Raw genomic sequence first — 26,207 nt, forward strand, 5'->3', positions numbered from 1 at the left:
ACAAGAGGCTCACTGGAGTACAGCTGTGTTGGGCTGGTGTTTGGGTGTTGTGTGCTGGGCCATCATCATGTATCACTTATAACACTGCAGAAATTGGTCTGCATTACCCTGGTTACCCTGTTCTCTAAGCCTGCAGCCTTTCAGGAGTTGCAAGAACAGCTTGAAGCTACCTTTATCTGCCCAGGACAGGTTTCCCAACAACCAAGAGGTTGCCCTCCATCACCACCTCCTCTTATTACCAGTTTCAAGGCTCAATATAGCCTAAGTAAATTACTGAGGCTTTATTTCCTGACTTGGCAACCTACACTTTAGCTATAAGTGCCATGTTGTAACCAGGTGGACTGAAATTTTTTAAAATAGCTTCACCATACAGCATTGCTGTTGTGGCTCAACCCCAGCCAGCAACCAAGTACCATGCAGCCGCTCACTTACTCCCCCAGGCTCCCCCCAAGGGATAGGGAAGAGATTCGGGAAAAAGGTAAAACTCATGGGTTGAGGTAAGAACTTAATAATTAAAATAAAATATAATCTTGTATGATAACAGTAATAACAACAACAACAATTGTAATGAGAAGAAGAGAGAGAGGAATAAAATCTAAAGGAAAAAAGAAAAAACACCAAGTGATGCACAATACAATTGTTCACCACCTGCTGACCGATGCCCAGCCAGTCCCTGAGCAGGGATCAGCCGGCCCTGGCTGAACCCCCCACCCCTGTTTCTATCCTCAGCATCTCATTCCATGGTATGGAATATCACTTTGGCCAGTTCAGGTCACCTGTCCTGGTTGTGTCCCCTCCCAATTTCTTGTGCCACTCCAGCCCTCTTGCTGGCAGGGCCTGACAAACTGAAAGGTGCTTGATTTAGTATAAACACTATTTAGCAACAACTGAAAACATCAGTGTGTTACCAACATTATTCTCATGCTAAATCCAAAACACAGCACTGCACCAGCTACTAAGAAGAAAATCAACTCTATCCCAGCCGAGACCAGGACAACTGCTCATTTTTAAATCATCCCAGAAACATTTTATTTGAAGTTTTACTGTCCTAACGCTTAGGAGCCAAGAGTTTACGTTTGGCACAGAGCAAACTCGGTATCAGAGATAAACCATCGCACTTGTACGAAAGTACGTCTAAATCAGAAATTCATGTCCTCTGTAGAAAAACTGCTCAAATTTAACACTGAAGAGTCTCCGTGATTTAATCTCCTTCTATAATCCACAGCACCTGCATGTAGGCAGAGCACTGGAATGAAGCTAGACTTTTCCTGGAAGGTGTTTGTGTGTCTGGGGTGAGGTTACACACTGGAGCTGAGAGCAGGGACCCATCTTCCCCATGCTTAAGAGACATGTCCCTAACACCTGCTGTTACCCAGCATTCACATTCAAACAGACTGGGGACTCCAGAGGGGGAGGTAAAGGAAAGCAAAGCAAAGCAGGAAGTCTGATGAAAGAAATCATCCAGGCCAAAGGACTGGACTGGAACTAAGCCAGCAAGAATGGGATGAAATCAGACAAGAGGGAGAGGCAACCTGGCAAAGCCCTATGGAGAATACATCAGCTAGGAAAAGGGTGAGTAAAAAAAGTTTGGGATAGAACAACTGAATGAAAAGTCACTGGAATTGGTAATCCAGAAGACTACAAGAAGTCAACTAGCAATGTCAGGCAAATGAGCTGGGAAGAAAAGAGACTGCCATTAGGTTGATGGGTGATAAATTAATTTGTATTCATTAATTTGTATAAGACGTAATAAAGAATAACTGTTTATTAAGCAAACAGCACTATCCCTTAATACAGTATGTAAGTGTTCTATGGAAAACATGCCATCCTCTAGTTAAAACGACCTGAGCTGTGAGGTACTCTCTCTCTCAAACAGGCAGTAAAGGTGCAATAGGAAGCACAAATTCTGGATCTTGTTACCTGTGAGTATCAAAGTTGAGCTGTATTCACAACTTGTGTATGCAAATCTCCATTTACACACAGAACATACAAATACTCTGTAATACTTTTTAAAAGCATTTCAGTTGTAAGGCAGGGATAAGAAGTGCAACATATTTTAAAATGTAATTTTGCAAATCTGTCAGCATAGAAAACAGCCTTAAAAATCATTGAGCAGCTATGTCAAGAAAACATCTCAACACCATGATGGCATTACAACTTACAATTATGACTGAAAGAATTCTATATCAAATACATTCTCAAATATATTTACAAGAATAAAATTCATCTGCCTAAACATTCATGACTGTATGACCTATAATGTATTTAAATATTTGCTTAATGTAATTCAGAAAATAAATATCGTTCAGAAGCTGAAGATAGTGAAAACTGCATTCTGCTCTCACTCTGGTATCTTGCTATATGACTAATATCCTGGTATTTGCAAATAACTGTTTGCTTTAAGTGATGTAATTCTGTTTGCCTCTGCACTGCAGAGGTTCATTAACAGCAGCATCCCTCCTTTTGGAAGACAAACGACTTTTAGGTATTTGGTCCAAATGGGGTAATTTTTTTTTGGTTTTCAGCAAAATTTGTGAAGTTCACCTATTTCAGACAGCACTTGAAAATGGTTGGAAACTTGGGACAGTGAAAAGAGATGGTGTTTCTGTGGGATGCTACAGTTCCATTGAGTCACCATATTTCTAGCTGTAAGAGATGGAGCTGGCCCACAGCTGTTCTTTCACTTAACTTTACATCCTGTGCATTTATTTACTAAGATTCTTATATATAACTTTACACTACTTGTTAAATCACATTTTGCTTCAAGGTGTGTTACATTAATATTACCATTTCCATTAATCTTTGCTTCTTTTGGTTTTTAAGATGTCATTTTGAAAAATCTCAAAACCAAAATGCACGTAAAATGCCAAGGACTATCTTTCACTCTTTTTTTTTTTTTTTTTTAACATAGAGATCAAATATTTATTACTAACCAATTTAAGAAGAGCCTGTACAAAAACAGTATCTCCAGGACTTCCCTAAAATCAGACATTATTTTATGGGTGGCAGGGGAGGTTTGGGAGTATAGGGGTTTTTTTGCTGTTGAGTTTCTTTTAAGTTTTGCTTTCTTTTCTTGATTTTAACAGATGTACTGAAGCCATGAAAACCTTCTGGATAGCATTTCTTCTTCTGTCACCATCTTCTTGCTCTACCAGCACATGACACCACCTTGTTCTTTCGCTAAGAAAGTGAACACTTAACTTACTAGATCTATTCTGCCACTGGGCATGTACCCACAGAAATACAACCAAGAACATCAAGTCTCCTTTTCCAACCAGATAATAACTTTCTTTCCTAACTAGTATAAAGTGAAGACTGAGAGAATCAGATTAATTCATACTCAAGTCTATTGATTCTTCCTCGTACTTTACCCCAATATTTCTTTCTTCATGTCAGATTTCTCCACCCCGCTCCCTTTTTTTTTTAAAAAAAAAAAAATATTTGGAACATCTGAAACAATATGGAAAAGATGAATAGAAAAGGATTACTCACTCCCATACTACAAGACCTAAGGAGCATCAAATGAAATTACGACGTGGCAGATCCAAAACAAGCATAAGGAAGTATTTCTCCATATAGCACATAGTTAAACTGTGGAAGTCCCTGCTCCAGGATATTGGGATGCCAAAAGTATATATAGGTTCAAAAGGTCAATGGCTAAATTCACAGCATAAAAATCAGTCAAAAATTATTAACCACAAGTATATCATATCTGGCTTAGTCAGTTCTACAATAATAGATTGCAAGAAGCTGGACGCATACACTTTGTTCACTTAATGTGGTCCTGTAATCTTCCCTGGACATGTTAGTGGCCTGTCAGAAACATGATGCCAGAAAAGACAGACCTTTCATCTGACCTAATTATGCTTCTTCTAGCTTAAGAACATGAAAAATGCTAGAAAAACTAATGGGGAAAAGGTTATTTTTATGGCATATATGCCACCTTTCTAAATACACAGGAGTAAGATCAGTCAAGAGAGGTATCCTATCCAGGAACACCCAACTTATTTTTGTTAACATTTTTGTCTACCATAACATTTTGAGAGACAGCCCCTTGAAAATAACATTAACACACATTTGGACGCTCAACAAGTCTGGATTATATTAGAGAAAATGTTCAAATATCCCTATCAAGTCTCAGATGACTTAGTTATGATGCTATAGATAACAGAATTGTCAGCAGCGTAATCAACTCCTTAAATTAGTCTATGCACAGGATGAAAAATCACTTGGTTTAGACCTGAGAAGTCAAGTCAAAAGATCAGTCTACGCAGCTTTGACACATGAGTATTCCTGGTGCTCACTGCAAAGAGTTAAGTCCAAAATACTGAACTGTACAATATGATAAACATAGTCCACTACATCTGCTCATTAATTAGCTCAATATATTTCATAATTGGAATCCATATTATGACCCGCTAAATGCATCCTCTTTAGCAAGACTAAAATGTAAACCTTTAATTAGGTGAAGGGCTGATAAATCTCGTGTCCTGGATTTATGTGACATCCTGGGACTCAGAAAGCAGTTTTAACAGAAAATTATTAGGCTTATTTAGAATACTTTCACGATAAAACTTGAATACATGTATACCATGTTAAGGTACTACAGCCATGTAAAAACCATTAGGAATTATTAAAAGAAGGGCTTAAGTATTCATTTAGAGAACAGCAATATGTAGAGTAAGAATGGTTGCAGTGGATTCCCCCATACAGCATCATGATTACTGTCATCTGATCATAACACAAGTGCGACTAGCACAGCTGCCATGTCAGCTTCTCTTCAGGGGCTAGGTCTTAATCATAAATCAGCTGAATGACTAATTCAACATTGTTAAAACCAGCAAGTAACTGCTTGGAGCCATTCCAGTTTTTACATCTTTCAAAAGGTCAATACACCTACTCAAACACACAATAGTCCTATCTTTCACAGTGTTTTCTTCTTTTCTTGGATTGAAAAATAACATGTTAGCACTTAAATGTAAGTGTGTTTTAACTAACAATTAAAATGTTCATTAATTCTGAAAGAGTGACCCAGTAAAACAAAGACAATTTTAGTTTTCCTCTCTACCCACAATCAAAAAGCCTCTCCACTCCTTTGCTGTTTTAAACACTTTTATAGTTGCAAAAGTCTTATGAAAACATTTTACTGCTGAGCGTTTCCTGCATTAACCTTACTTTTGTTACAGTATTATTATGAATTAAGCTCAGAAATAAACTTTTTCAAGTTGAACGACTAGTCTAAATGTGGCTTGCATTTCAAATATGAACCTCTACCCCTCAAAATAATAACAAAAAAATTACAAAGTAAGTGGCATCTAACAGTAAAATATATTCTAATCATTTACATCTGTTTACACTACATAAATGACAAAAGCCTACCGTTAGCATCCTTCATAGAAAACATTTATTCTGCTCTTAAATATAAAAGCTATGTCGCATAAACAGAGGATTTAAAGCTGTGGCAGAGTGTCTGAATGAAAGAAAATGGCAATCTTTCTGGTTCTACTAGATGCCTTTCCCTATCACACAATGTTTCCCACTCATAAATACATGACAAATACTTCCTCAATCATTTTTTACGAGCAGGGATGCACAGGGGGTAGTCAATGGCTAGCTTGAGGGAAAATAGGAACAGCAGGAGGCAGAAACTGTACTGAAAATGGCTATGTGGTAAATTCTCTTCTGGAACATCACTCAGCTACCCAGGCTTTGATCTTTCAGCTACAATTACACTCACATCCATGAGATCTGGATATAGTTTTTAAAAACTAAATCATTAATAGTAATAGAAACAGTTAAACCATTTCATTATATGACTCCTCAACTCAAACATCTGATTTTTTACAAATTAAAAATTGCAATTTATACAAAGATTTGCTTTCAATTGGGTTTAACTATGTCATCATCACAACTAGTCTCACAAAAAACATGGGGTGACTGGCGACAGCTAAATCACAGACTGGCGTCTCCTAAATAGTCTGCCTACCATTAGGGTCTGGGAAATGGTATTTACTGTACAATTAGAGCCAGTGAGCTCTACCTGTAATCATACAGGTGCGAGGATCCTTTTTTGGACAGGGCAACCAACTCATCCATTTTCACAAACTTCTATGCCTATACTATAAGGTTATAGCAAACCTCAGGAAACCCAAACATTTGTACTTAAAAGAAATAATCACCTGACAATAGCATAGCAAATACTACTATCCTGATTTTAAAGACTTCCTTGGGTAGAATCACTTTTAATATTTAAATTGTCATACCCAAAAAAACATTCAAAGAAGGAACAAATTAATTCACAGTCATAAAATCTGGCAAACATGAAAAGCTTACATTATTACACCGGTTATCAAGTTTATTCCAAAGTCTGTGTTTTTGGCCAAGAGGGTTTGCTATTAAACAGGTTAAATTTTATTCTTTAACATTAACACAAAATGTCTTGGACTATCAAAAGGACAGTTTTAGCTGCTGTAATTTCACAGAATTTATTCTAATGATTTATTGGAGTTAACCATCTGACATTAATTATTGTTTTGGCTTCCAGTCTATGAATGTTTATTTTTCAGTTTAAAGCCTTCTCACTCTTTGATATCATATGGAAATGAGAATTTTTAATGGAAAATTGAAACCATGTGCATCTAAGTACTTAATGAAGTACAGGGAGAAACAGAGGGTGTACTTTAGGAGAATTCAGATATTCCGCTTTAGATACTTTTGATTTGTTTGGTTGAGTTACATGTGTGTATTTGTTCACAAACATACATTTATAAATTTTCAAAGTATCTCACAAGTACAGTGTTTAAAGATCTGAATACTGAGAAAAGGTTTGTTGTTTGGTGGTTTGTGTTTTTTTTAAACTAAATATACTGCTATAAACTTTTCTTCATCATACACTACTTAATCTGTTGCCTCCTCCTCAAACCAAATATTTACCCCATCTAGAGCTTCCAATGACATGCTAAAAGCTGTACTTCTCAACAGCGGATTCCCACCATATGTCTGCCATGTTAGGACTGGATCTTAATCCAGTTCATTGAATGCCTGATAGATTGATTTTGTAACCATCATGCACTTAAGTCGTAATATTGATGTCAGGAATACTTGACTAAAACCTGTGCTGTTCATGGCATTAAAACCCATCAAAACAGGCCTGTAAACCATAAGCATAGGGCAAGCAGCAGCGAGGAAGCCAGGCACCCAACTGCAAACAGAAAAGTAGTGTTAAAATGTGCAATTCTGTCACAGTTTGAAAGATTTCCGTGCAACTCGCATAGCTTTAGCCCTCTGGCATTCAATTCATTCCTTTGGAATGAAAAAGATCTTGTTCAATCAGCATTATGTAACATGATAAAATATATGTTTATTTAAATCAGTGCTTCTAAATCAAATCTATTTTGTTCACAGTTAATGGATTCATGTAAAAATGTAAGGAAGGAAAGCACAGTCTTTTCTGTTCTGCAGTTTCATTCAGGCTTTCGCCATATGTATTGCACTCAAGCAGCGTATCAATGCGGGCATAACAAGTAACAAAGTGCAACATTAGTTTTTGTTTCTACTTTAACTAATATCCTTGGTGATCTTAATGCACAAGGAATTATTCACCACTGAAAAATGTGAAATAGAAACATAAATCTAGATATTTAACCTGAAAACACTTACCACTTGTTTTTCTTTCTAATGTAGTCTTTTTCAGAGAGGTTAACCAAGTAGATCATCGGTTTTGAAGTAAAAAACAAATGTTTGTTCAAAACATCAATCTAGAAATGAAAATACAGGAGGAGAATTTTAAAAACAAGTTATACCAACTTGAGTTAATTCTATGACCATTCTCCTAATGGCATGTCTGAGAAGGCAACAGAATTAAAGTGTAATATATAGATCACTGATAAACACAGAATTAGCTGATAAATTTAACATTCAATACAGTATGAATATGAAATCTTACAAAAAAACACCTTTAAAAAAAGACAGTAACAGGTAGCAAAATTAGGAGTCAATTCATGGGATAATAATTTATAGCCTACCTCTTTATCATTCCAATCATGATAGAAGCGGACAGCTTTCTTTTCATCTATTACCCATGTCTTGATTTTGCACATTACGTCCTACACAAGATCAGGAAAAAACAAAGTCAAAAACTCAGCTGGATATCAGATCATTCTCTTCCATGAACAAGGCATGTATATATTAAGATTCAAAACATACAAACAAAAATTATATAATACCTTTTTTAAAAAAATTTTTACTCTCCCAGAAAAAGAAATTGCTTCCTTAAAAGTCACTAAGGAGCAATACTGATTATCAAAACAAAGCAAATCCCGTAATTAGGAAGTTAAATACACAATACTCAAGTATCATCTCTTGCCACCATGAAAATTAGCAGAGCTCATAAAATATATCTTAAGATCAGCACATTTTAGATTGCTTTTCAAACTCAGTAAGACACAACATTTCAGCATCCAGCAGGAGAGACCACGTACAATATAAACATGCCATTAAGAAAAGGGAATGGGTGGGAAAAAACACAGCAAATATCTTTTTTTTTTTTAAATTGTGAGCAAAAGAAATTGAGCCTATTATTGATGATCCACCCTTCAAGAAATTAATTCAAATGGCCAAAGCCCTTTTTATTCCACATTAATTTTTCGCCAACACCTTCTCCCTCCCCCCCAAAATGAAACCTGCCAAAGCCTCCATTACACAATGGCAAGAGCCTTGCACTGGTGACCTCCAACCAGCTGCATTCACTTTCAGAACATCTCTCTCGGCAGGAAATCTAAAGGCCTTTTAGTTAGCAAGCTAGTGTGCATTCAGAAGGAGTAACTGCAGGAAGAGCCCAATGTGCTTTGTTTCTCTGGCCTTTCTTCACAGAAAGATTAATCATCTGTGAAATGGAAACGGCAAACAGCAAGTGACACAAACTGAACCCTTCAAGCCTTTCCTCATCAGTTTTGTGGTCGTGAATCCGAAAGCTGCGTGTGGCACGGTTCTCCTTACAGGCAGGTGTTAATAAAAGGCTCTTGGGTCTGAAAGGTCAAACTCTGCTCTTCTAGGAGTAGTACATTTTAGAGTCGCCTATTTTTTGTTGTAGATAATTTATCATCATGCTTTAAATAATGCATTTTTAGGCTATAATTGACACCACTGAGAATTAAGATCTTTAAAATACAAGGAAACATTCTGTAAACCGTCAAGCACACAACATTTTTTGCTCTTAATGCTATGCAGTTGAAGTACATTTATAAACAACCATAAATAACATCAGTATTTACTACAGCCTTTTCTAGTCTTGCAGTTGCTTTAGTGAAGAAAAAAAAAAAAAAAAAAAAGAAAAAGCTCTTCTAAATCTTCAGATCCTGATTTGAAACCCTCCAGGTACAGGACTCCCCACAGATTTTAACAAGGAAGGGGCAAGCTAAAACTTTTAATGAAATCTAACATGTTCTGCCTAAGAATAATCACTTTTACTCTCCTCTAACTGAATTTCACTCATAAATGTTTAAAAGTGGCTAATATAACACCATTTCCTACAAGGAGAAGATCAAAGTGCTATATTACAAATGCATTATGATTAAAAAAGCACTGTGCAGCTTTGCTATTAACTGTTCTTTAAACCCTAAAAGGCTTCCCATAGATCTCACTTGGCACTGCATATACAACCTTTGACAAGTAATGTAGACCATTTTTATTCATTGCCTAAAATTGTAGGCAATTATGTGCGTCACACTGGCCACCTGCAAATTCTGAATGCCTGCTCCAGTTGTCAGAGCAAAAAACTAATGTCGGAGGGGATTAATCTAGGGGGAGAGAGTCCTCTTTAATGGCTCCAGCAGGTGAAATGGCCCAGCTGGTTACTATGATGAGTGGCCAGAACAGCTTATGTAGAGACATGCAACAAGATTACACATAAAGAAGAAAACAGTGGTACCATCTTATCTTTAACCCCATGTGCTTTTTATTTTTTAATTAAACAGTATAAACAAGATAAGGGAAGCAATTCTACCAATAGGTACTTTTCATTTAAGATCTTTATCCTCAGCTTTTGTTTAAATAGATATTTAAAAATCAACACAAACTCCCAAGATTCCTGTTCAGCAGTGAAGGAATTCCGATTACACACTATTTGGGGGTTTAAAATAATTCCATAGGCACCTCCCACATGGCTTTTGACATGACAGTTCCCCCTAACAGCAATGTGTTATTGCATATAAATTGGAGTCGATAAAAACCTGACAGAGAAAACATTATAGCACAAGTTATCAAAGCCAATCTTTTAGGCTTAAGCAGCAATGAAATGTTTTTTAATCACACTGTAAGGGTAGCTACATAATGCAGAACCTCCAGAAAATTTCAAGTATCAACACAGCAAATAAACTCTGTTCTTTCTAAAGCCCATCTAAGCACATAGTTGCCAATCAGAACTTCTCTTCCACATTCATCTGCTACCTACAGTGACACACCTAAACTCGTTTCGGCACAGACCTAATTTTTCAGAGTTCTCATTTAGGCACCTGATGATGCTGTTTGCAACTGTTGTTCTAAAAGAGTAATTACGTGGCTAACTTCCGCAGGGAAGGCTGACCAACAGCTGAACATGCTGGCGAGAACTGACAGCTGTATACTTGCAATTTTATTTTGGTTTTACAGAGAAGCTGGCAAAGTATTGGAAAACTTTCTTTAGAAAGAAGGATGGAAACTTACAAGCAAATACAGCAATTATACCTGAAGCTGGTGAGGCAGTAAGACAAAGAATTTCTCTGAAGGACTATCTGGGCAGACACAGCACACAGAATGTAAGGCAGACAGTCCAGAAACAAAAACAAACAAAAAGATAGATGAACTCCTACTCCCCTGCATCAAGATGTTGTCCCATTTAAATGAGATTTAATATGACCCCCTCAAAAGAAATTATACTAATGACAATATGAAGAAAAGCAACTATTTCTGCATATTTCTTTTACACTCAGCTGCCCCAATACTCTAAGTACACACACAAAAAGCACGTTTTTATGTTATCTCTCATGTAGCACTGTTTTTAGTTTTATTAATCACTTCTGTTTAGGCCTGGTGAAAGAGTATGAACTGACCTTTTTATCTTCACTATCACTGTAACAGTCATTTAAACACATTTAATCACTCTTCGAGTTAACTGAGAGATGCTTAATAACAAAATACAGAGCAATGATCCACTTTACTTCATTAGATCTGGCCTCCCCAGTTGCACACTTCCAGGTCAATCTGTCACCTGCAGAATGATCCACTTCTCCTTGTTTGATGAAAGGGGTATTCCTGTTCTGTTTTTAAGCTAGCAACATTACAGCAAGCACCATTTAAAAAGCCACCAAAACCCCCTCCAAAATCCAATTTACTTACAGTTGTCAAGGCATATGAAATACAGCAAACTTCATGAATATCAAATACTGCTGTTTTAAACATCAGTTAATTTCTGACTATATCCTTGGCAACGTATTTAGTGCATGTGAATACTTAGTATATTTAGCCATATGCAATACCTTTATTTTAATTTATGTCCTGCTCTCGTTTTCCAAAGGTGGCAAGTAGTCAACCCACAAATGCTAAGCAGGACTTTTAACGGTAAGTCCCAACAGTATAAAACACTATAAAGGAATACATTTAAATCGCATTTAGGAGATTTATCATGACATGCTCATGAGACACTACTGTGTAGAAAAATGTGCATACATTAATAAACTCTCTGGATGGATGATAGTAATAATGTGTGCCAATGCCAAATTCTTCTTACAGCATGAGGGACTAAACTAAAGCTTGGAAAACTCACTTGCCTACTTGGCATCAGAGAATTGTGATTTTTTTGTTGTAAATTAGCAGGGCACGTAATTAACTTCCGCAAATTTAATAAAGAAGTAAGCAGTTGTAAGGATTATCACTTCACACTTCAAAGTGCAAGTGAATTCTCCGTGATCCTGCAGGCAGTGCAAAAGTCTTTGCTACTACAGGGAGTAACTGTGGTAGAGTAGGCTGGCTCCCCCCCACCCCAAGGGAGAAGTTTCTGGCAAGTATAGAGTGTTTCTCTGCACCTCAATCATTCCCTTCAAAACTTGCAAGATGTAATAATTGACAAGCCCCCATAAACACTTCAAAAGCAGCTAAATACTTTTTATTAAAATGTTCCAATTGTCCAGAATTCTATCATTTTCACTGCTCTGCTTCTCAGAAAAGCTCTAAGAGGTATCTAAAACATTACCCGCAGCTCTTAGTTAGCTCCTCTCATTTTCACAGAAGTCCAACAGCATAGCACATCAATAACAAAGGCAGTATTGGATAATTAATATAGTCAGAGCTCCCTAAGGAATCTGGTTCAGTGGCACAAGGTATTTAATTCAACAAACACTGCACACGCTAAATGGAGTCAACACCACCTAACCAGTAGGTCTCAGAATGTAACTGCAAATAGACAATCCAATGGCTGTGTTTCCAGTGGCACTCCAAACAAATTACTTGCATTTCACTAGTTATCATCTTTCATCAACAGCCTAAAAAAAGAGCACATTAATGACACGGATTCTGAGAATAGTAAATTACTAACAACATAAATCATGTGTGTAGTGACCAGAACTGCTAGACAGATTTAGTGAAAGCAAACAATGTTTTTCAAAACAATAAATTCAAATTCATACACTTGCTGGGTGGGGGATAATGGAGGGGGGATACAGTATTTACCATGTAGGGGACTTCCCCTCCTTGCAAGAATGACAGAAGACTTTGAGGGTCACAAGCAAATGAACTGTACTGTAACTAAAAGACTAACATAATCTTTGTATATATAAATAGACTAATGGCCAATGTGAGTAATGCTACATTTATCTCTGTCAAAATAATGAAAATCTGGAGCAAAATATGGTTTTTAAAGTGCTTAAATCTTACTCTTTTATTCTCATTGCATTTCACATATATGTATCTAATAAAAAAACCTCACATGGTACAGGGTTTTTCACAATAGCATACAGAATCAAATGGCTGAAAGTTGATGCTTGACAAATACAGACTAAAGCTGCATCTTACTGCTAAACAGTAAAGATAATTAATCCCTGGCGCAGCTTATGCAAGTTACAGTAATTTCTCTCTAGCTAGAAAATATTTAAACATTAGGGGTTTTCCTCTGGGAGATACATTCCGCTTTAACCACAATTTTGAGGATTAAACTGGAATATGCAAGAGATCAAATTAGGGAATAATTAGTATTCCACCTAGCCTTCAATATAGCTCTGATGGTTTTTCAGATACTGATAGAGAACTATGCTATTTGAGGTAAAGAGTGCTCATAACTAGTTAAGCTGTGCTGCACCAAAAACAATTCACTGTGTGCGCACTTATTTCCCTGTTAATGCAAGGTGTACGGTCTGCACCATGCCCACAGTCCTTCCGTTCACAGCTTTCCTTGGAAATCTTTTCCAGTTCTATTTAGCATAGCCTCAGCACTCTGCTTTTCCTGGAAGTTTTCTGGCAATTCAAAAGAGCGAGGCTGAAGTGACAAAGTAAGACTTTATTGTGAAAACAATGGTTAGAAACCATGGTATTTTTAAAGGACATTTAAGACAAATCTTGCCGTTTTGAGGAAAAAAAAGTTATATCATGTTTTTCAATTCTGTTAAAGTGCTTAAATAAGCTGTAGCAGCTGGGTGCAAGAAAGAGAACAAGTCAGGTACTGCATCAACTGGAGTCACAATGAACTCCTCTGTGGTACAAAACAATGTCTAATCTCTTACAATTCCCTTGCTCACTGACTTTAATAAAAATACAATGGAAGTAGTAATGGATTTAGGACAAGTGTATTATCTTTTCTTCTACTCAATACCTGCTAACAGAGCCAGTACAAGCTGCACATGATACAAGATTTACTCAGAGCTAGATGCCAATAATGTTTATGAGCCACAGCAAGTACTTTCACCCAAAACATCCTACAAGCATCAATAATCCCCAAATTCTCCTGTGTCGGTCATCTTTGTGGGTTCTAAGGCATTACACACAATTATATAGCCACTTGTAGCTTCTCAAAGAAAAAAGCAGGCAAGAATACAAAAAGCAGTCTATCTACAAATGATTTCTGGCAGTTCAAAAACTCAGAACAGGGAAATTGCACTGAAAAGTAAAATGAAACATCTTCTGCAGAGTTCCTCTAAACTTTTCTTACTGCATTAGTCTACCCACACATTTCCAAATATACCCAAGTGTGAATGCATTTGTTTTAGATGTGAATAAAAGCCAACTGAAGAAGTTGTCTTTTTCAGACTAGAACTATTCATATATGGAGTTATTGTGGTGTATGTATGTAGTATTTAAAAATTACACCATGGCTTGGATCTAGACATACCCAGAGATGTTATTTACAAAAGTAATCACTTTAAGCCACTGTTCAAATCTACATAGGAAAGATCAGCCTTGACAGAAAGTATGTAAGCATTGACTTCTCTTTGTCTACTGACAATACCAAAAGAAATCCAAATGTATATTTACACATTATGTACTTTTAAGTCAGGCTTTACTACTGATTAATTCACAAACATCTGCCATGAATATTTTCCTGTTACATTCAAAATGTTCTCCAGAATGAACTTTAATTTCCTCTAAATACCACATTAAACATAGTAAATGGTCCACTAAAGATTTTAGGCATAATTATATGCATTAAGAATATAAATATTTTCTCCATTCCCTATGATTTAACATTTAAGTTACTAATTATAACAGCCAAGGGCAGAAAGTATGTCAACAGCATACATGTACACTGCTGCTTTTCTCCAATCGCCAGTGGAACAAACTGGCTTCTCAAACTCTCCTCACGAAAGGAGACCAAAGAAACCGGGGGGAAGGGGGAGGACACAGACCCAAACAATTCATTGCTATATTTATCTTCAACTTGGAACAAAAGAAAGGTGAAAATTCCCAACTGACATCATCAGTTAGAGGAAATAAGAGTTCATCCATCCGTGAGAACTCTGGCAAGCACTTGCAGCACGAGGTCAGTGCATTCTGCTCAGCACCATCCCATTCATCAGAATATTGCAGGAAGAAAAGATTTTCACCGTTTTCACCTCGTATATATTGGTAATGAGAAGAACCTGAATCCACCAGCTTTCTGCTGTTTGCCAAGTATTTCCTACACCATTATCAGTAATTTTAAATGAACAAAAAGAATCTTTCAAACAGTTACTGCATCATTAGGACAGCAGCAAAATGTTAAATGGAAGGGAGGAAGAAGGAAGGGATTAAAGTTATTTAAAACATCATTAGGAAGATTTTGGTTTTTTCTTCAGAGTACATAAATGCCAACAGATACTTAAGACTCTATACCTATGGTCACTGTATCCATTTTTAGTACATCGCCCATGGCAGGAACAAAACAAAGCTTGATGCCTTTCATGTAAGTTATAAATGCACTAGATGGTTCTGGTACCATTACATTAAAAAGGAGCCTTTAAACTTTCTTTTCATAATTGCAATTACTTTTGCTCTTACAAAATTTTGAGCTGAAAAACTAGTCTTACTGTAAATTTGATGGATTTTAACAATGGAATTTAGATCTCTCACAGGACTTGTAAAAGCACCCCTTTCAGCTGAAAACTATAAGTTCAAATGCAGTGAACATTGATCCTGACCTACTGCAAATGATGACCTTCCAGTCTTCAATTGAAGCTCAAACACTGCGGACATTGAAGCTGACCCAAAGATTTTGTCTTTATATCACTAACATCAATAATCTGCGCGAACTCAACTATAAATAATATTCTTGTGTTCAGATATATAAATCACAATACCATTATCACTAAGATTTATTCTGTGCTGGAATTCAAGATTCGGTGCACTAACAAAGGGCTTAAGGAATAGCTATTTGCTGCAGAGGGTCAACCTCTAAGGACTAGAACTGAATCACACGGGAAGGATACTAGAAAAGAATTCTGCAATAATGTTCACTTAACTATATTATATTATATTATATTAATTTGAAGACTTCTGTCTCCAGGACTGAAAAACACATAGATTAAGAAATATGTATCTTTAAAACAAATTTTAAAATATGTACATTCTCATCTAAAAATTTATGCATATTTTACTTCTACTTTGAAATCTATTGCTAGCCAAAATGACAGATGAATAATAAGCTAATAATAAAGTTTAACTCAGCATCTTTCTCATGTCTCTGCAGATACCAGCACCAGGCAGATTTAAAATATAAAATCAAAATTACTCTGATTACTTTCTGAAATTATATTTGCACTGGTTTAATACATGCAAATAGCAGGGGTATTTTTATTCTATAATATCTCTTTAGAAGGTTATAGCCAAAATAATATTTAAAGGTATACTGAGTCTGAAAGAATAATACCCTTAGGTAAAAGCAGACAGTCATTTCTAGGAAGGCAGTGAGAACACTTGCAAAACAGACAAAAATCACACATGTAAAGGAAGCTCTTCCAAGCCTATGTCAACATTACATGTTGCTCATCTTGGATTGAACCATATTGTGTCATTGATTTTTAAGTAGAACTTGAAAATTATTTCATTGATGGATCCTTAAGAGCAGTTGGCTATTTTATTTCTGCTGACAGGGGACTGGGAAATCAATTCTCTGAGAGACAGGACAAACAGTTAACACCGTATTCAACTGCAAAGCCAGGTCACTACACAAAGGTGAACTTACCAATTGAATGCAATGTGGGCTTACAGGAAGGAAAAATTGCAATTAACATGTTAGAACACAGGTGTGAGAAGGTGGGCAATCAAATACAAATCTCAGATTTAAGAACTGTTGACTGACGCAGACCAATCATTTTCTTCTCTTCTCCTAAACCTTTTGGAGATTTCAGGCTATCAAGTTACAGTTGTGGAGGCTTAGTGATATAGAGAATCCTCTAAAGATGACAATTCATATTTATAAATAAAAATGACTTCTACTTTCAATTATGTTCCATGAAATACACAGTGAAATCCCCTTTGATGGCAACAGTAAGTTTACACAGGTCACATGGTGATTACAACCCCTCTGAAATCAGTAACTTTTCCTTAGCTTTCATATTAAGGCTATTCATTATATTCAGCCAACTACCAAAGGAAAAACATACTTGACTAAGATCAATATTATTTCTTTTCTTTCCTCACCTTCTTCTTTCCCTAACCTTATATAGTGCTCTTCCTCAACGGATCTCAAAGTGCTCTCAAAAAAAGTACGAAGAAACAAAAAAATGCAATTCAAGTGCTAGATGTTTTTGTTCAGCAGGGGAAAGCAAGCCAGTGAAAGGTCTGAAAGCAATACAGGTAAGAAAGCTTGCAATATCTTTATCTGAATGAATGACAGAATTTTCATAATTCTCAACCAGTTAAAACTCCTAAGAAAGTCTCAAATGTCTTTACCTTAAATGACTCCCAAAAGGATGAGAAAGGGAAAACAATGAAAAAGAGAAACACTAAGATTTTAACATTGTGTCTTAAAAACGAAACAAAAACAAAACCCAAAATCCCTACAAATACCACATTTTTTTCCCTTGTAACCTCCTAGTTTTCCCCAAAGGGAAAATGACTGGGAACACTCAGAGCACAGACAAGAGATGTTTGTTGCACACCTCTGCTATGGCAAAGAACAGAATATTAGCATTATGATGACCCCCAGAGGTCCCTTCCAACCCTGACCATTCTGCGATTATGTATCCCACTGGTAAAGAGGCAAATTCTGGGTTCTCTCCCAGCCCCTCCCTCCTCTTGCCCTCCCCCTTTTTTTTTTTCCAAGACAACCTGTTTGGAAAAAAAGTATAAATTCCAGTCTATACTGTCTCTAACTGCAAAATGCAACAGATTCAGGAAGTACAGCCTGTCCTGGTTTCAGCTGGGACAGAGTTAATTTTCTTCTTAGTAGCCGGGCAGCACTGTGCTTTGAATTTGGTGTGAGAACAATGCCAGTAGCACGGTGATGGTTTTGGTTGTTGCTGGGTATACTCAGCCAAGGACACTTCAGCTTCTTGGGCCCTGCCAGCAAGAAAGCTATTGGGGCATAGGAAATTGGGAGGGGACACTGCCAGGACAGCTGACTCCAACTCACCAAAGGGACATTCCATACCATGGGACGTCATGCTCAGTATATAAGCTGGGGGAAGAAGGAGGAAGTGGGGGCCATCCAGTGTTACTGTTACGCATGATGGAGCCCAGCTTTCCTGGGGATGGCTGAACGCCTGCCTGCCCATGGGAAGCAGAGAACAAATTCCTTGTTGTGCTTTACTTGCATGTGTGGCTTTTGCTTTACTAATTGAATCGCTCTTATCTCAACCCTCAAGTTTTATATTCCTTTCCGATTCTCCTTCACGTCCCTCTGGGTGAGCAGGGAGTGAGCAAGTGGCTGTGTAGTACTTAGTTACCAGCCAGGGTTAAACCACAACACAGCCAAAATACACTCCTAACATTTGGTTACTGCTTTAGAGAGGCATAATCTTTAACTGGTTTTTTTTCACCAGTGCCATACGGTTTCTCTTCCAGACCAATAAATTGTTTACCACACAGCTAATCACAGAGTATATTACATAAACACAACCACAGGCCTTTTCTGCAACACAAAACGTTAAAGGAAAACTGGCAAAGCAAACCATACAGCAGTGCCTCACAACCTTCCAGCTGAACATCTAAATAAACCCATCTAGCGGCTAGAAAAGCCCAAGAATTCGTTACAATATTACAACTACACAAATTGCTTGTAGAAACTGTGCAACTAGACATAAGGATTGATTTACCAGGAAAAGCAATCAGGCAAAGCTTCCTCAGGCTTTTACCATTTAAAAAGTCCATTTACTAAAGGTCTACTGTCTATGTTACAATTCAAGCATACAAGTCACAAAGGAAGACAAGCAAGAAGGTCCAATATCAGCTGGACTCACAGACGTGCCCCACAGCACTTCCCTGAAGAGATTCCCTAGTGACTGTAGTTCCTTCGTGCAGCCTTTGTCTCAAGGGGAACATTAATTTGTGCCTCTCCACTCTGTTCAGCCATCCCTTTCCGTGAGACAAAGGAATTTAATGCCTTTGAAACCTCTATTGTTGCTGACAAACTCAGCTGAGACTGGTCAAGTGTAACAGCTGTTACTGAGAACAGAACTGGCAGAGCAACACAACTTCAAGAATCTGGTGTTTTCTGTACCTTCCTTCAAAAAGAAAGGATAAAAAAACCCCAAGGAATCACAGCAAGTTACAAACACACTATGACAAAGTCATTTTGACAGGTGAACTACAGATGAAGTAACAGTTAAGAAACTGAAGGAAGAGACAAAGAGAAGGATGAGAAACTGAAGCTGGGTCACGACATTAAATAATACAGATTTTAAAGTTTTCTTTAATTAATTTAAATTGCTTTTCTAGATTTGAGGTTTTTATTTACTGTCTCCCTTGATTTAAGAATAAACTGACATTTTCTGTTTTCAAACACATACCAACTTCCTGTAGTTAAAAAATAAGAGCAGCTCTGTCATACAACAGTAACTGTACCTACCACCCATTAAGTTACATGATGACTATTCTGACTTTTATTTAAAACACACTTCAGTTATGTCTCATTGCAATCACAAAAGCGTTGACCTCTTCCTTAGCTCAGGAAGAACAGAGTATGATATGAAACCCTCAAAGGTTTCATACTTTGTATGAAGGCATACTCAAAAACTGGACAAGAATTTCTCCATCTAGAGTAGCCAAGCAAAGCTGTTTCCAAAGAGAGCTGCACAAGAAAGTAAGCAAGAGCAGCCAAGACTGGGGCATAACAGCATCGCAACACTCTTCATTTTCATCACCTCATACCAAAGTTCAGCCTGAGGCTAAATTTTACTTCGGATTCACTACAGACAGGATTTTTCCTTGCCTCTTTCTTTAAGATGAATTAAAAGGTGAAAGATTGTGTGGATGTTATTTGAAACTGTAGGCATAAGCTGCACTGTTCCTCTAAGCGGGTGCAACCTTTTGTAAAAGATAAAAATCACTGCCCACATGTACCCAGGGCTGAGCTGACCCATGTCAGGTAAGACCTTAAATGAAGTATAGCTCCTTCTCTCTCTCTCTCTCTGGGCTTACATGAAAGCCTTCAAATCATCCAGCAATAGCTATTTTTTCTGGCTTAGACCAATCACAGAATAAAATACTTTTCAAGCCAGACAAAGACTAATTCTTCACCAACAAGTGCTTTTTAACACTGCATCACGAACATTTTGGAGAGGGATGTCCACTTTCAGTTCCTGTTTACTTCCAAGCGCTAGGTAGGGCCAACAAAATTAATTGCACTTCAGTGCTGATAAACTAAAACACCAGCACTGATATAACAATGTTTTTCTTACTACTTGCCATCCAAAAAGCCATGGGAGAAAAGAGTATTTTTTAGTACTTAATCGTTAAGCATAAATAGTCTACTTCCACACCGATACACTGCTGTAATAGAGAATGTACTTTGTATACCACCTGAAATATTTATAGAAGATTAATGAAAGAAAGAAAAATTAATAACTAGACTACTGGCACAGTGTAGCAGACTCAAAAGTCAAGTGGCAGTAAAAAGATCATTTACAAAAATACACTTTTAAGTTTGTAATTATGGCACATTTCTAATTTACAAAGGAAGACCACTACTACCCTGGGATAACTGAGCTCATTTAAGCAGTTTTCCACAATATTCTAAAACTATTTCAACTAGCAGCCTTTACTTAACATGTGCTATAAGACACAAACTCCAATCATACCAAGAAAATATATTCACTTGGTGGCTACAGAAATACTAGTAGCAACATCAGACTAGAACTTAACAGCAAGAATAATTCCGAAATGACTGCTGGACTTGGAACTACAACTAAACACTGATGTAAGTATGATGAAGCACTGGCAATTATATAAAGCTGTGTCAACAAGAAAATAACAAGTTAAATTAAAAAATTACAGTTAGCTTTATCAATGAAATCTTGCACTGTCAACACATCAAATAATTCATGCTAACAATTTTTCAACCCATAATAACAATTACTTTAAAAAATACATTAAAATAGTAGTAATGTTTCATATTATAGCTGTGGGAGATCAGTAACAAAACCCAACAATACAAGAACTTCAATTCAATACAGAGAGTAATTAATGACCAAACTTTTATAGATCATATACTTATACTTACATATTCAGGTTTCAATTTCTTGTCCCCTCCTCTTACAGCTACTTTTTCAAGCTTGTCTATACTCTGCAGGATCAGCTCCTCATCTTTAAGTCTAAGTTCCTCGTGTATTATTTCAATGTCACGAACAGGATCTACACTTCCTTCAACGTGAGTGATATCGTCGTCTTCAAATGCTCCTAAAACAGAAGAACATTTACATTACACATCAAGATAAAAGGACAAGAAATATATATTTACAAATACCATTAAGCATCACAAGAGTTTGAAATGAAAAAGTAAAGTCTGTCATACTACCCATTTACCAGTGTCAGCTGCAATATTTTATATCATACTGGTTTAGTCTGTTAATTTACCTATCAGTTCCAAATTCTAAAGCTTTACACAGATAAGTACAGAGCACAGCACCTTGCCATTTCAGGAGCACACTTCACACATCATTAAGAGTTTCTTCTAAATAGGAACAGGCTAGAGCACTTCCCTGAATATAGGTACCACTGTATCTAATCTAGCAGAAGCAAACATAGCTAAATTGAACTTCGCAGAATATTTTAATACATACAGTAATGACTAGAAGACTAATGGAAAGAAAACCTTACAAATCACCCTGGCAGCCCTCACTGGCTGACCAATTTTATGCATTAAGAAAAGAACAAGTACTAGACAAAGAATTGTGAAGTTCTGAACGACTCTTAGTGTTTCCAAGGGAAACAGGGCTTAGAAAAAAAGGCCTGAAATCATCTGGCAGACCTCGTCCCTGTTTCAATCTACTTTATCACTGTGGTTCTGACGGTGATTAGATAATGAACCACTCAGACACACAATTTACACAGCAGCTAATTTCATCGGCCTGATTTGAGGGTATGGTTTTTAGGGGGCCATCAAAGAAGCAGATGAAGGTGCATTTGTCATATATGAGTGACAACCATTCACACTATCTGAACAAAATGGTGCTGGCCCTTATTAGAAACACATGCTATTATCACATATTTAAAGTGCAGTTGAAGCCATAATTTCAAATTGCCAACTGGAAACATAAGGGTAAAACAACCAGATATTACTGAAGCATGTGTGCTGACTTCATGCCCTTCTGAAGACAATCTGGCAACATAATTCAGCTAGGATTTAAATTATCAGATAAGCAGCATCAGGGAAAGAAAAAAAAAAAACCCACAAAAAAGCCACCAAAAAAACCCCATCCACACACCCTCCCCAAATCAATAAATATTTTAAAAATTAAAATATTAACAATTAAAAAGTTTATTACTTATTCCTGGATCAATTTTTAGAGTATTTGCATGCTTACCCTGTAACATTAAAGATTTGCCTGAGAAATCAAGCATGAAAATAATTTTATTTTAGTATCATCAAAATAAAAATCAACTGATTTTTTACACAGAAGAAGAAAAAACCCAAGGTATTTCTTGTACTAAATATAAAATAGGAAACAAGGTAAACTACAAACAGTTCCTTAACAGACATACAGAATATCGGGAGTTTTTTGTTGTCATGAACGTCTTAAACTTCATCTTTTCTTTTAACTTACTGAAAACTGTGATTTTAGCAATAAAGATTTTGCATCAAAACACACGGTACACAGGTTTAAAATGTTGTTGACAGTTAAGTGTCAAAATAATTTTCATAAAAACCTATTTAATCTTTAAATTTTCTTCAAGTCTTTGAAACAGTGGTTACCAAACATTCCCCCCTCTCCCATCAGCTGTCTCTCTCCAAAGATCACCCATGAGCTCCCTTGGTACAAGGAAAATCACCCCAGCAACAGCCCCAACTCTGACGCCGGCTGTGCCGGGAGAATGGGCAGCTCTGTCAAATGGAAACTGACTACACTAAGCCACACCAATGCCAGGAAATTAAGGAAGAGATACCATAGCCTTTGCCTTCCATAAATCCGTGTCTGTGCACCTAAGCCAATCGGACATGGGCTGTTCAGACGAACAAATACTAGAAATAATGTAACAGTTCTGTTCTGATTCACATGGAAAATACTAAATTAAAAGGAGGAAAACAAAGTAGGAAGATGTCACCAGACAGACCAAATAAGTCTATCCACCCAGCATTCCCAATACATGATCAGTATTTATGCAACCAAAAAAGTTTATCTTTCCTTCTTGTCTGAAGAAAAAAAATGTCCATTACCATCCAAATAATACATCTGAAGTTGGTTTACATCTGCCTCCTGCATTTGGCGTCCATGAATTAAAAAACAACAAAACCCACACACACACTGTTCAAGACATGGAGAAGTCATGGAGAAAAGCTCCATGGCTACAAATATCTCACATTTACAATATACAAATAAAAAGTTGTAAGACCTTGTTTTGGTCTTTGGTAAGAATGAAGTTTTTCTGAAAAAGCAAGTGTAAGGTGAATTAATCAGTAATAACTAAACACAGCTCATATATATTTTGCCATTTGCTTGAACAACAGTAATACTTCTCCAGCAATTATCTTCACTTCTTCACATCTTCCCAATCCTTTTCACAAAAAAAAAAAAAAGTTCTTTATTCATCCAAAAATCAATTAACTCAGTGTAATTTTCCACCCCTATAAAACCGAACCTCTGTTCTCTTCTCAGTCCACTAAACACTTCAACCCACAGACATGACACTTCAACATTCTGCCAGAGTCATCTTCAAGCCTCCTCCTCCCACCAGCTACCCTCATGCTGGCGTCAGCAGCCATCCTGCAGCTCATTTAGGTGACACTGAGGACGAGAGACCCATGTCTGGTAACAGCTGATGGTCAACTGGCCTGGTCAAGTAAGGAGTCCCTCTATTGAGCTGAAGACTCCTCATTTGAGGCAACCCCCTTCTCACTGGATTGCTTGACTCTTCCCATGGAAGAAATGAGCACTAGTTGTGTATTCCATTAAAACATTTGATTTTGAGCTTAAATTTTCAGTTCTACATTTAGAGGAAAAGTACGTTTTCCTAACTTGGAAAGGAGAAAACCTATCAACGGGTGTGCTGACATAGGTCATACAGTTCCCTCCTAAATAGACAGGAACTCCATTAAATCATGGCAAATTTTTTTTTCCCCCTTATCAGGCACACTTAGAGGAGATAAATTTAATTCTCTTCCCATTGAGACAGCCACAGTTCATAAGGAAGCAGTAGGTATAAGATTTTGTATATGCAAAAGGCCAAACTGGCATTAATGTCTAGATTTTGGCATAAACTGAGAGACTCTTCTTGACAAGTAACAGGCATTCAGCTTTATTTGTGAATCTCTTGCTCAGGGTTTGTCAATGCCAACTTCAGACATCAACCTAAACCAGATCAGCCTCTGACTGACAGCCTAGCCAGCAGTGAGACAAGGGGATACTCACAGAAGAAGAAAAGGAAAAGGGAGAGAGACTCCTTCTACGAGGAAAGAGCCTTAGTTATAACTTCATCTCAGTATCTGTGTGGGATGTATCTTGGGCAATCTGCTACACCAGCCTCAAGCCTACTTTGTAATGATGCTCTAGCACAAAATGCATTGTAGGGAATTCAGTTCTGGTCTGCAGAGCTGAACGCAGACTTAGCAAGCAAGAACTCTGTGCAAGAGATGAAATCTCTTGGAAAAAGTACAACTGTGAGAAATTAACAAAGTTAAACTATCAGAATAACATTTTGCCCAGTCCCTGGTTTAAACACCAGCTTACATAAAAATGTCAAGGAGTAATAAAAAAATAGAGTTGTAAAACTGATTCAAGAAATAGGACATACTAGCAATTGCATATATTATTTGCAGCTTACAAAGATTAAAACAATAACTATAATACTAATCTACAACTCTTACCTGATACAGATCGTTAACAGTATATTGCTATTTATTAATATGTCTCTCTGCCTTTGCTTTACTAGCAAGAGAAATTCCTGTCAAGCAAGGCCTTTAATTCTCTTTTCTTAGGAAGATATAACTCCTTCTGTCCAGCATACACAGCAACAAAATAGAAAGCTTAAAGGCTCTATCTTAAAATACAATGAATAGGTGACTAAGAATGATATCACTGTCCAAGTAAAGACAGTGTAACACCTGTATGACGAACAAGATGGACAAGGTGGACACAGGCCATGAACCCTGAATAAGCAGTAGTGTAAGTAGTTGGTATCGAGCACTATGTAGAAACACAGGCTGCTGAAAATAAGGAACACTCACCAAAATATGCTGAATTTGAAGCAGCAGCATAAGACTTCAAGAAACTCCCCAAAGAAGCTGCTTCTTGTCAATAAACTAAGCTAAGCATACAGCAATACAGGAAAGTCAACTGGGAACCCCTAATCGGTAATTTCATTGTTTTTTAAAAAATTAATAATTCTCTGGTGTCTCACACATCCCACCAGTGGTAAAGTATATTTTTATCAGAAGTTAGTCAAAAGAAAGTTGGATTGAATCCATTCAACAACGTAAGTTTATATTTTAAGCATTCTAGCTATAAGCCTTTTTTCAAATAATCTCACAGAAAATGCCAATGCATTTGCACTCTAGCTTGAATGATACACCACTGCCACTCTCTTTAGTGTAAAAGAACAAAGAACTACAGAGTTAGAAATATCAAGCTTGCTGTAAGTAGCAAATCTGCTGTGGTAAATTCCCATAATGTTTCAGTGGCATGCAGGTACTGTTATTAAAACGACAGGAAAATAGTAAAGTCTAACACAGCATCAGAATTCATTTTTCCATCTAACAGCACCTAAAGTAATGACTTAATCTGAAGGTACTAGAAATGAGGAGTTTCAAAATGATCACTGTCACATCCAGCTCCTCCTTCTGCTGCCAGCAGGGCCAAACCTAAAGGATTCCTCAGTTTCTGGGAAGAACTTGTCTTCAGCTGAGCACTTTATCTGGGCTGATTGGGTCCAAGTGTGGTGAGCCCAAAAATATTTTAGAAGTAGCATTAAAGTAGTAACATGATGATAGATGGTTCCACACTTTGCTTTCAAGTGATACTAGATAAAAAAGATCCAGAAAGCTGAATGACTTGGCTGGGAAGATGTGAAACCTGACTGTTTTTTCCCCAGAGGAAAAGCAGGGACCAACTGTC

At 36.9% G+C, this 26,207-nt stretch overlaps 1 protein-coding gene across 2 annotated transcripts in view; it reads right to left on the reverse strand.

The window, feature by feature from the left end:
• Positions 1–26,207, reverse strand: part of OLA1 (Obg like ATPase 1) — a 103,606-nt gene that overhangs the window by 33,088 nt on the left and 44,311 nt on the right. For both annotated transcript variants that reach the window (XM_037397312.1, XM_037397313.1), the window contains 3 exons: positions 21,161–21,336; positions 8,025–8,105; positions 7,660–7,757 (listed from right to left, as the gene is read on the reverse strand). In XM_037397312.1, the coding sequence (XP_037253209.1) occupies positions 7,660–7,757; positions 8,025–8,105; positions 21,161–21,336 (355 nt within the window). The remainder of the gene's footprint in view (positions 1–7,659; positions 7,758–8,024; positions 8,106–21,160; positions 21,337–26,207) is intronic.

This window comes from Falco rusticolus, chromosome 8 (genome assembly GCF_015220075.1).
Source record: "Falco rusticolus isolate bFalRus1 chromosome 8, bFalRus1.pri, whole genome shotgun sequence".
In the NCBI taxonomy this organism is placed as follows: Eukaryota; Metazoa; Chordata; class Aves; order Falconiformes; family Falconidae; genus Falco; species Falco rusticolus.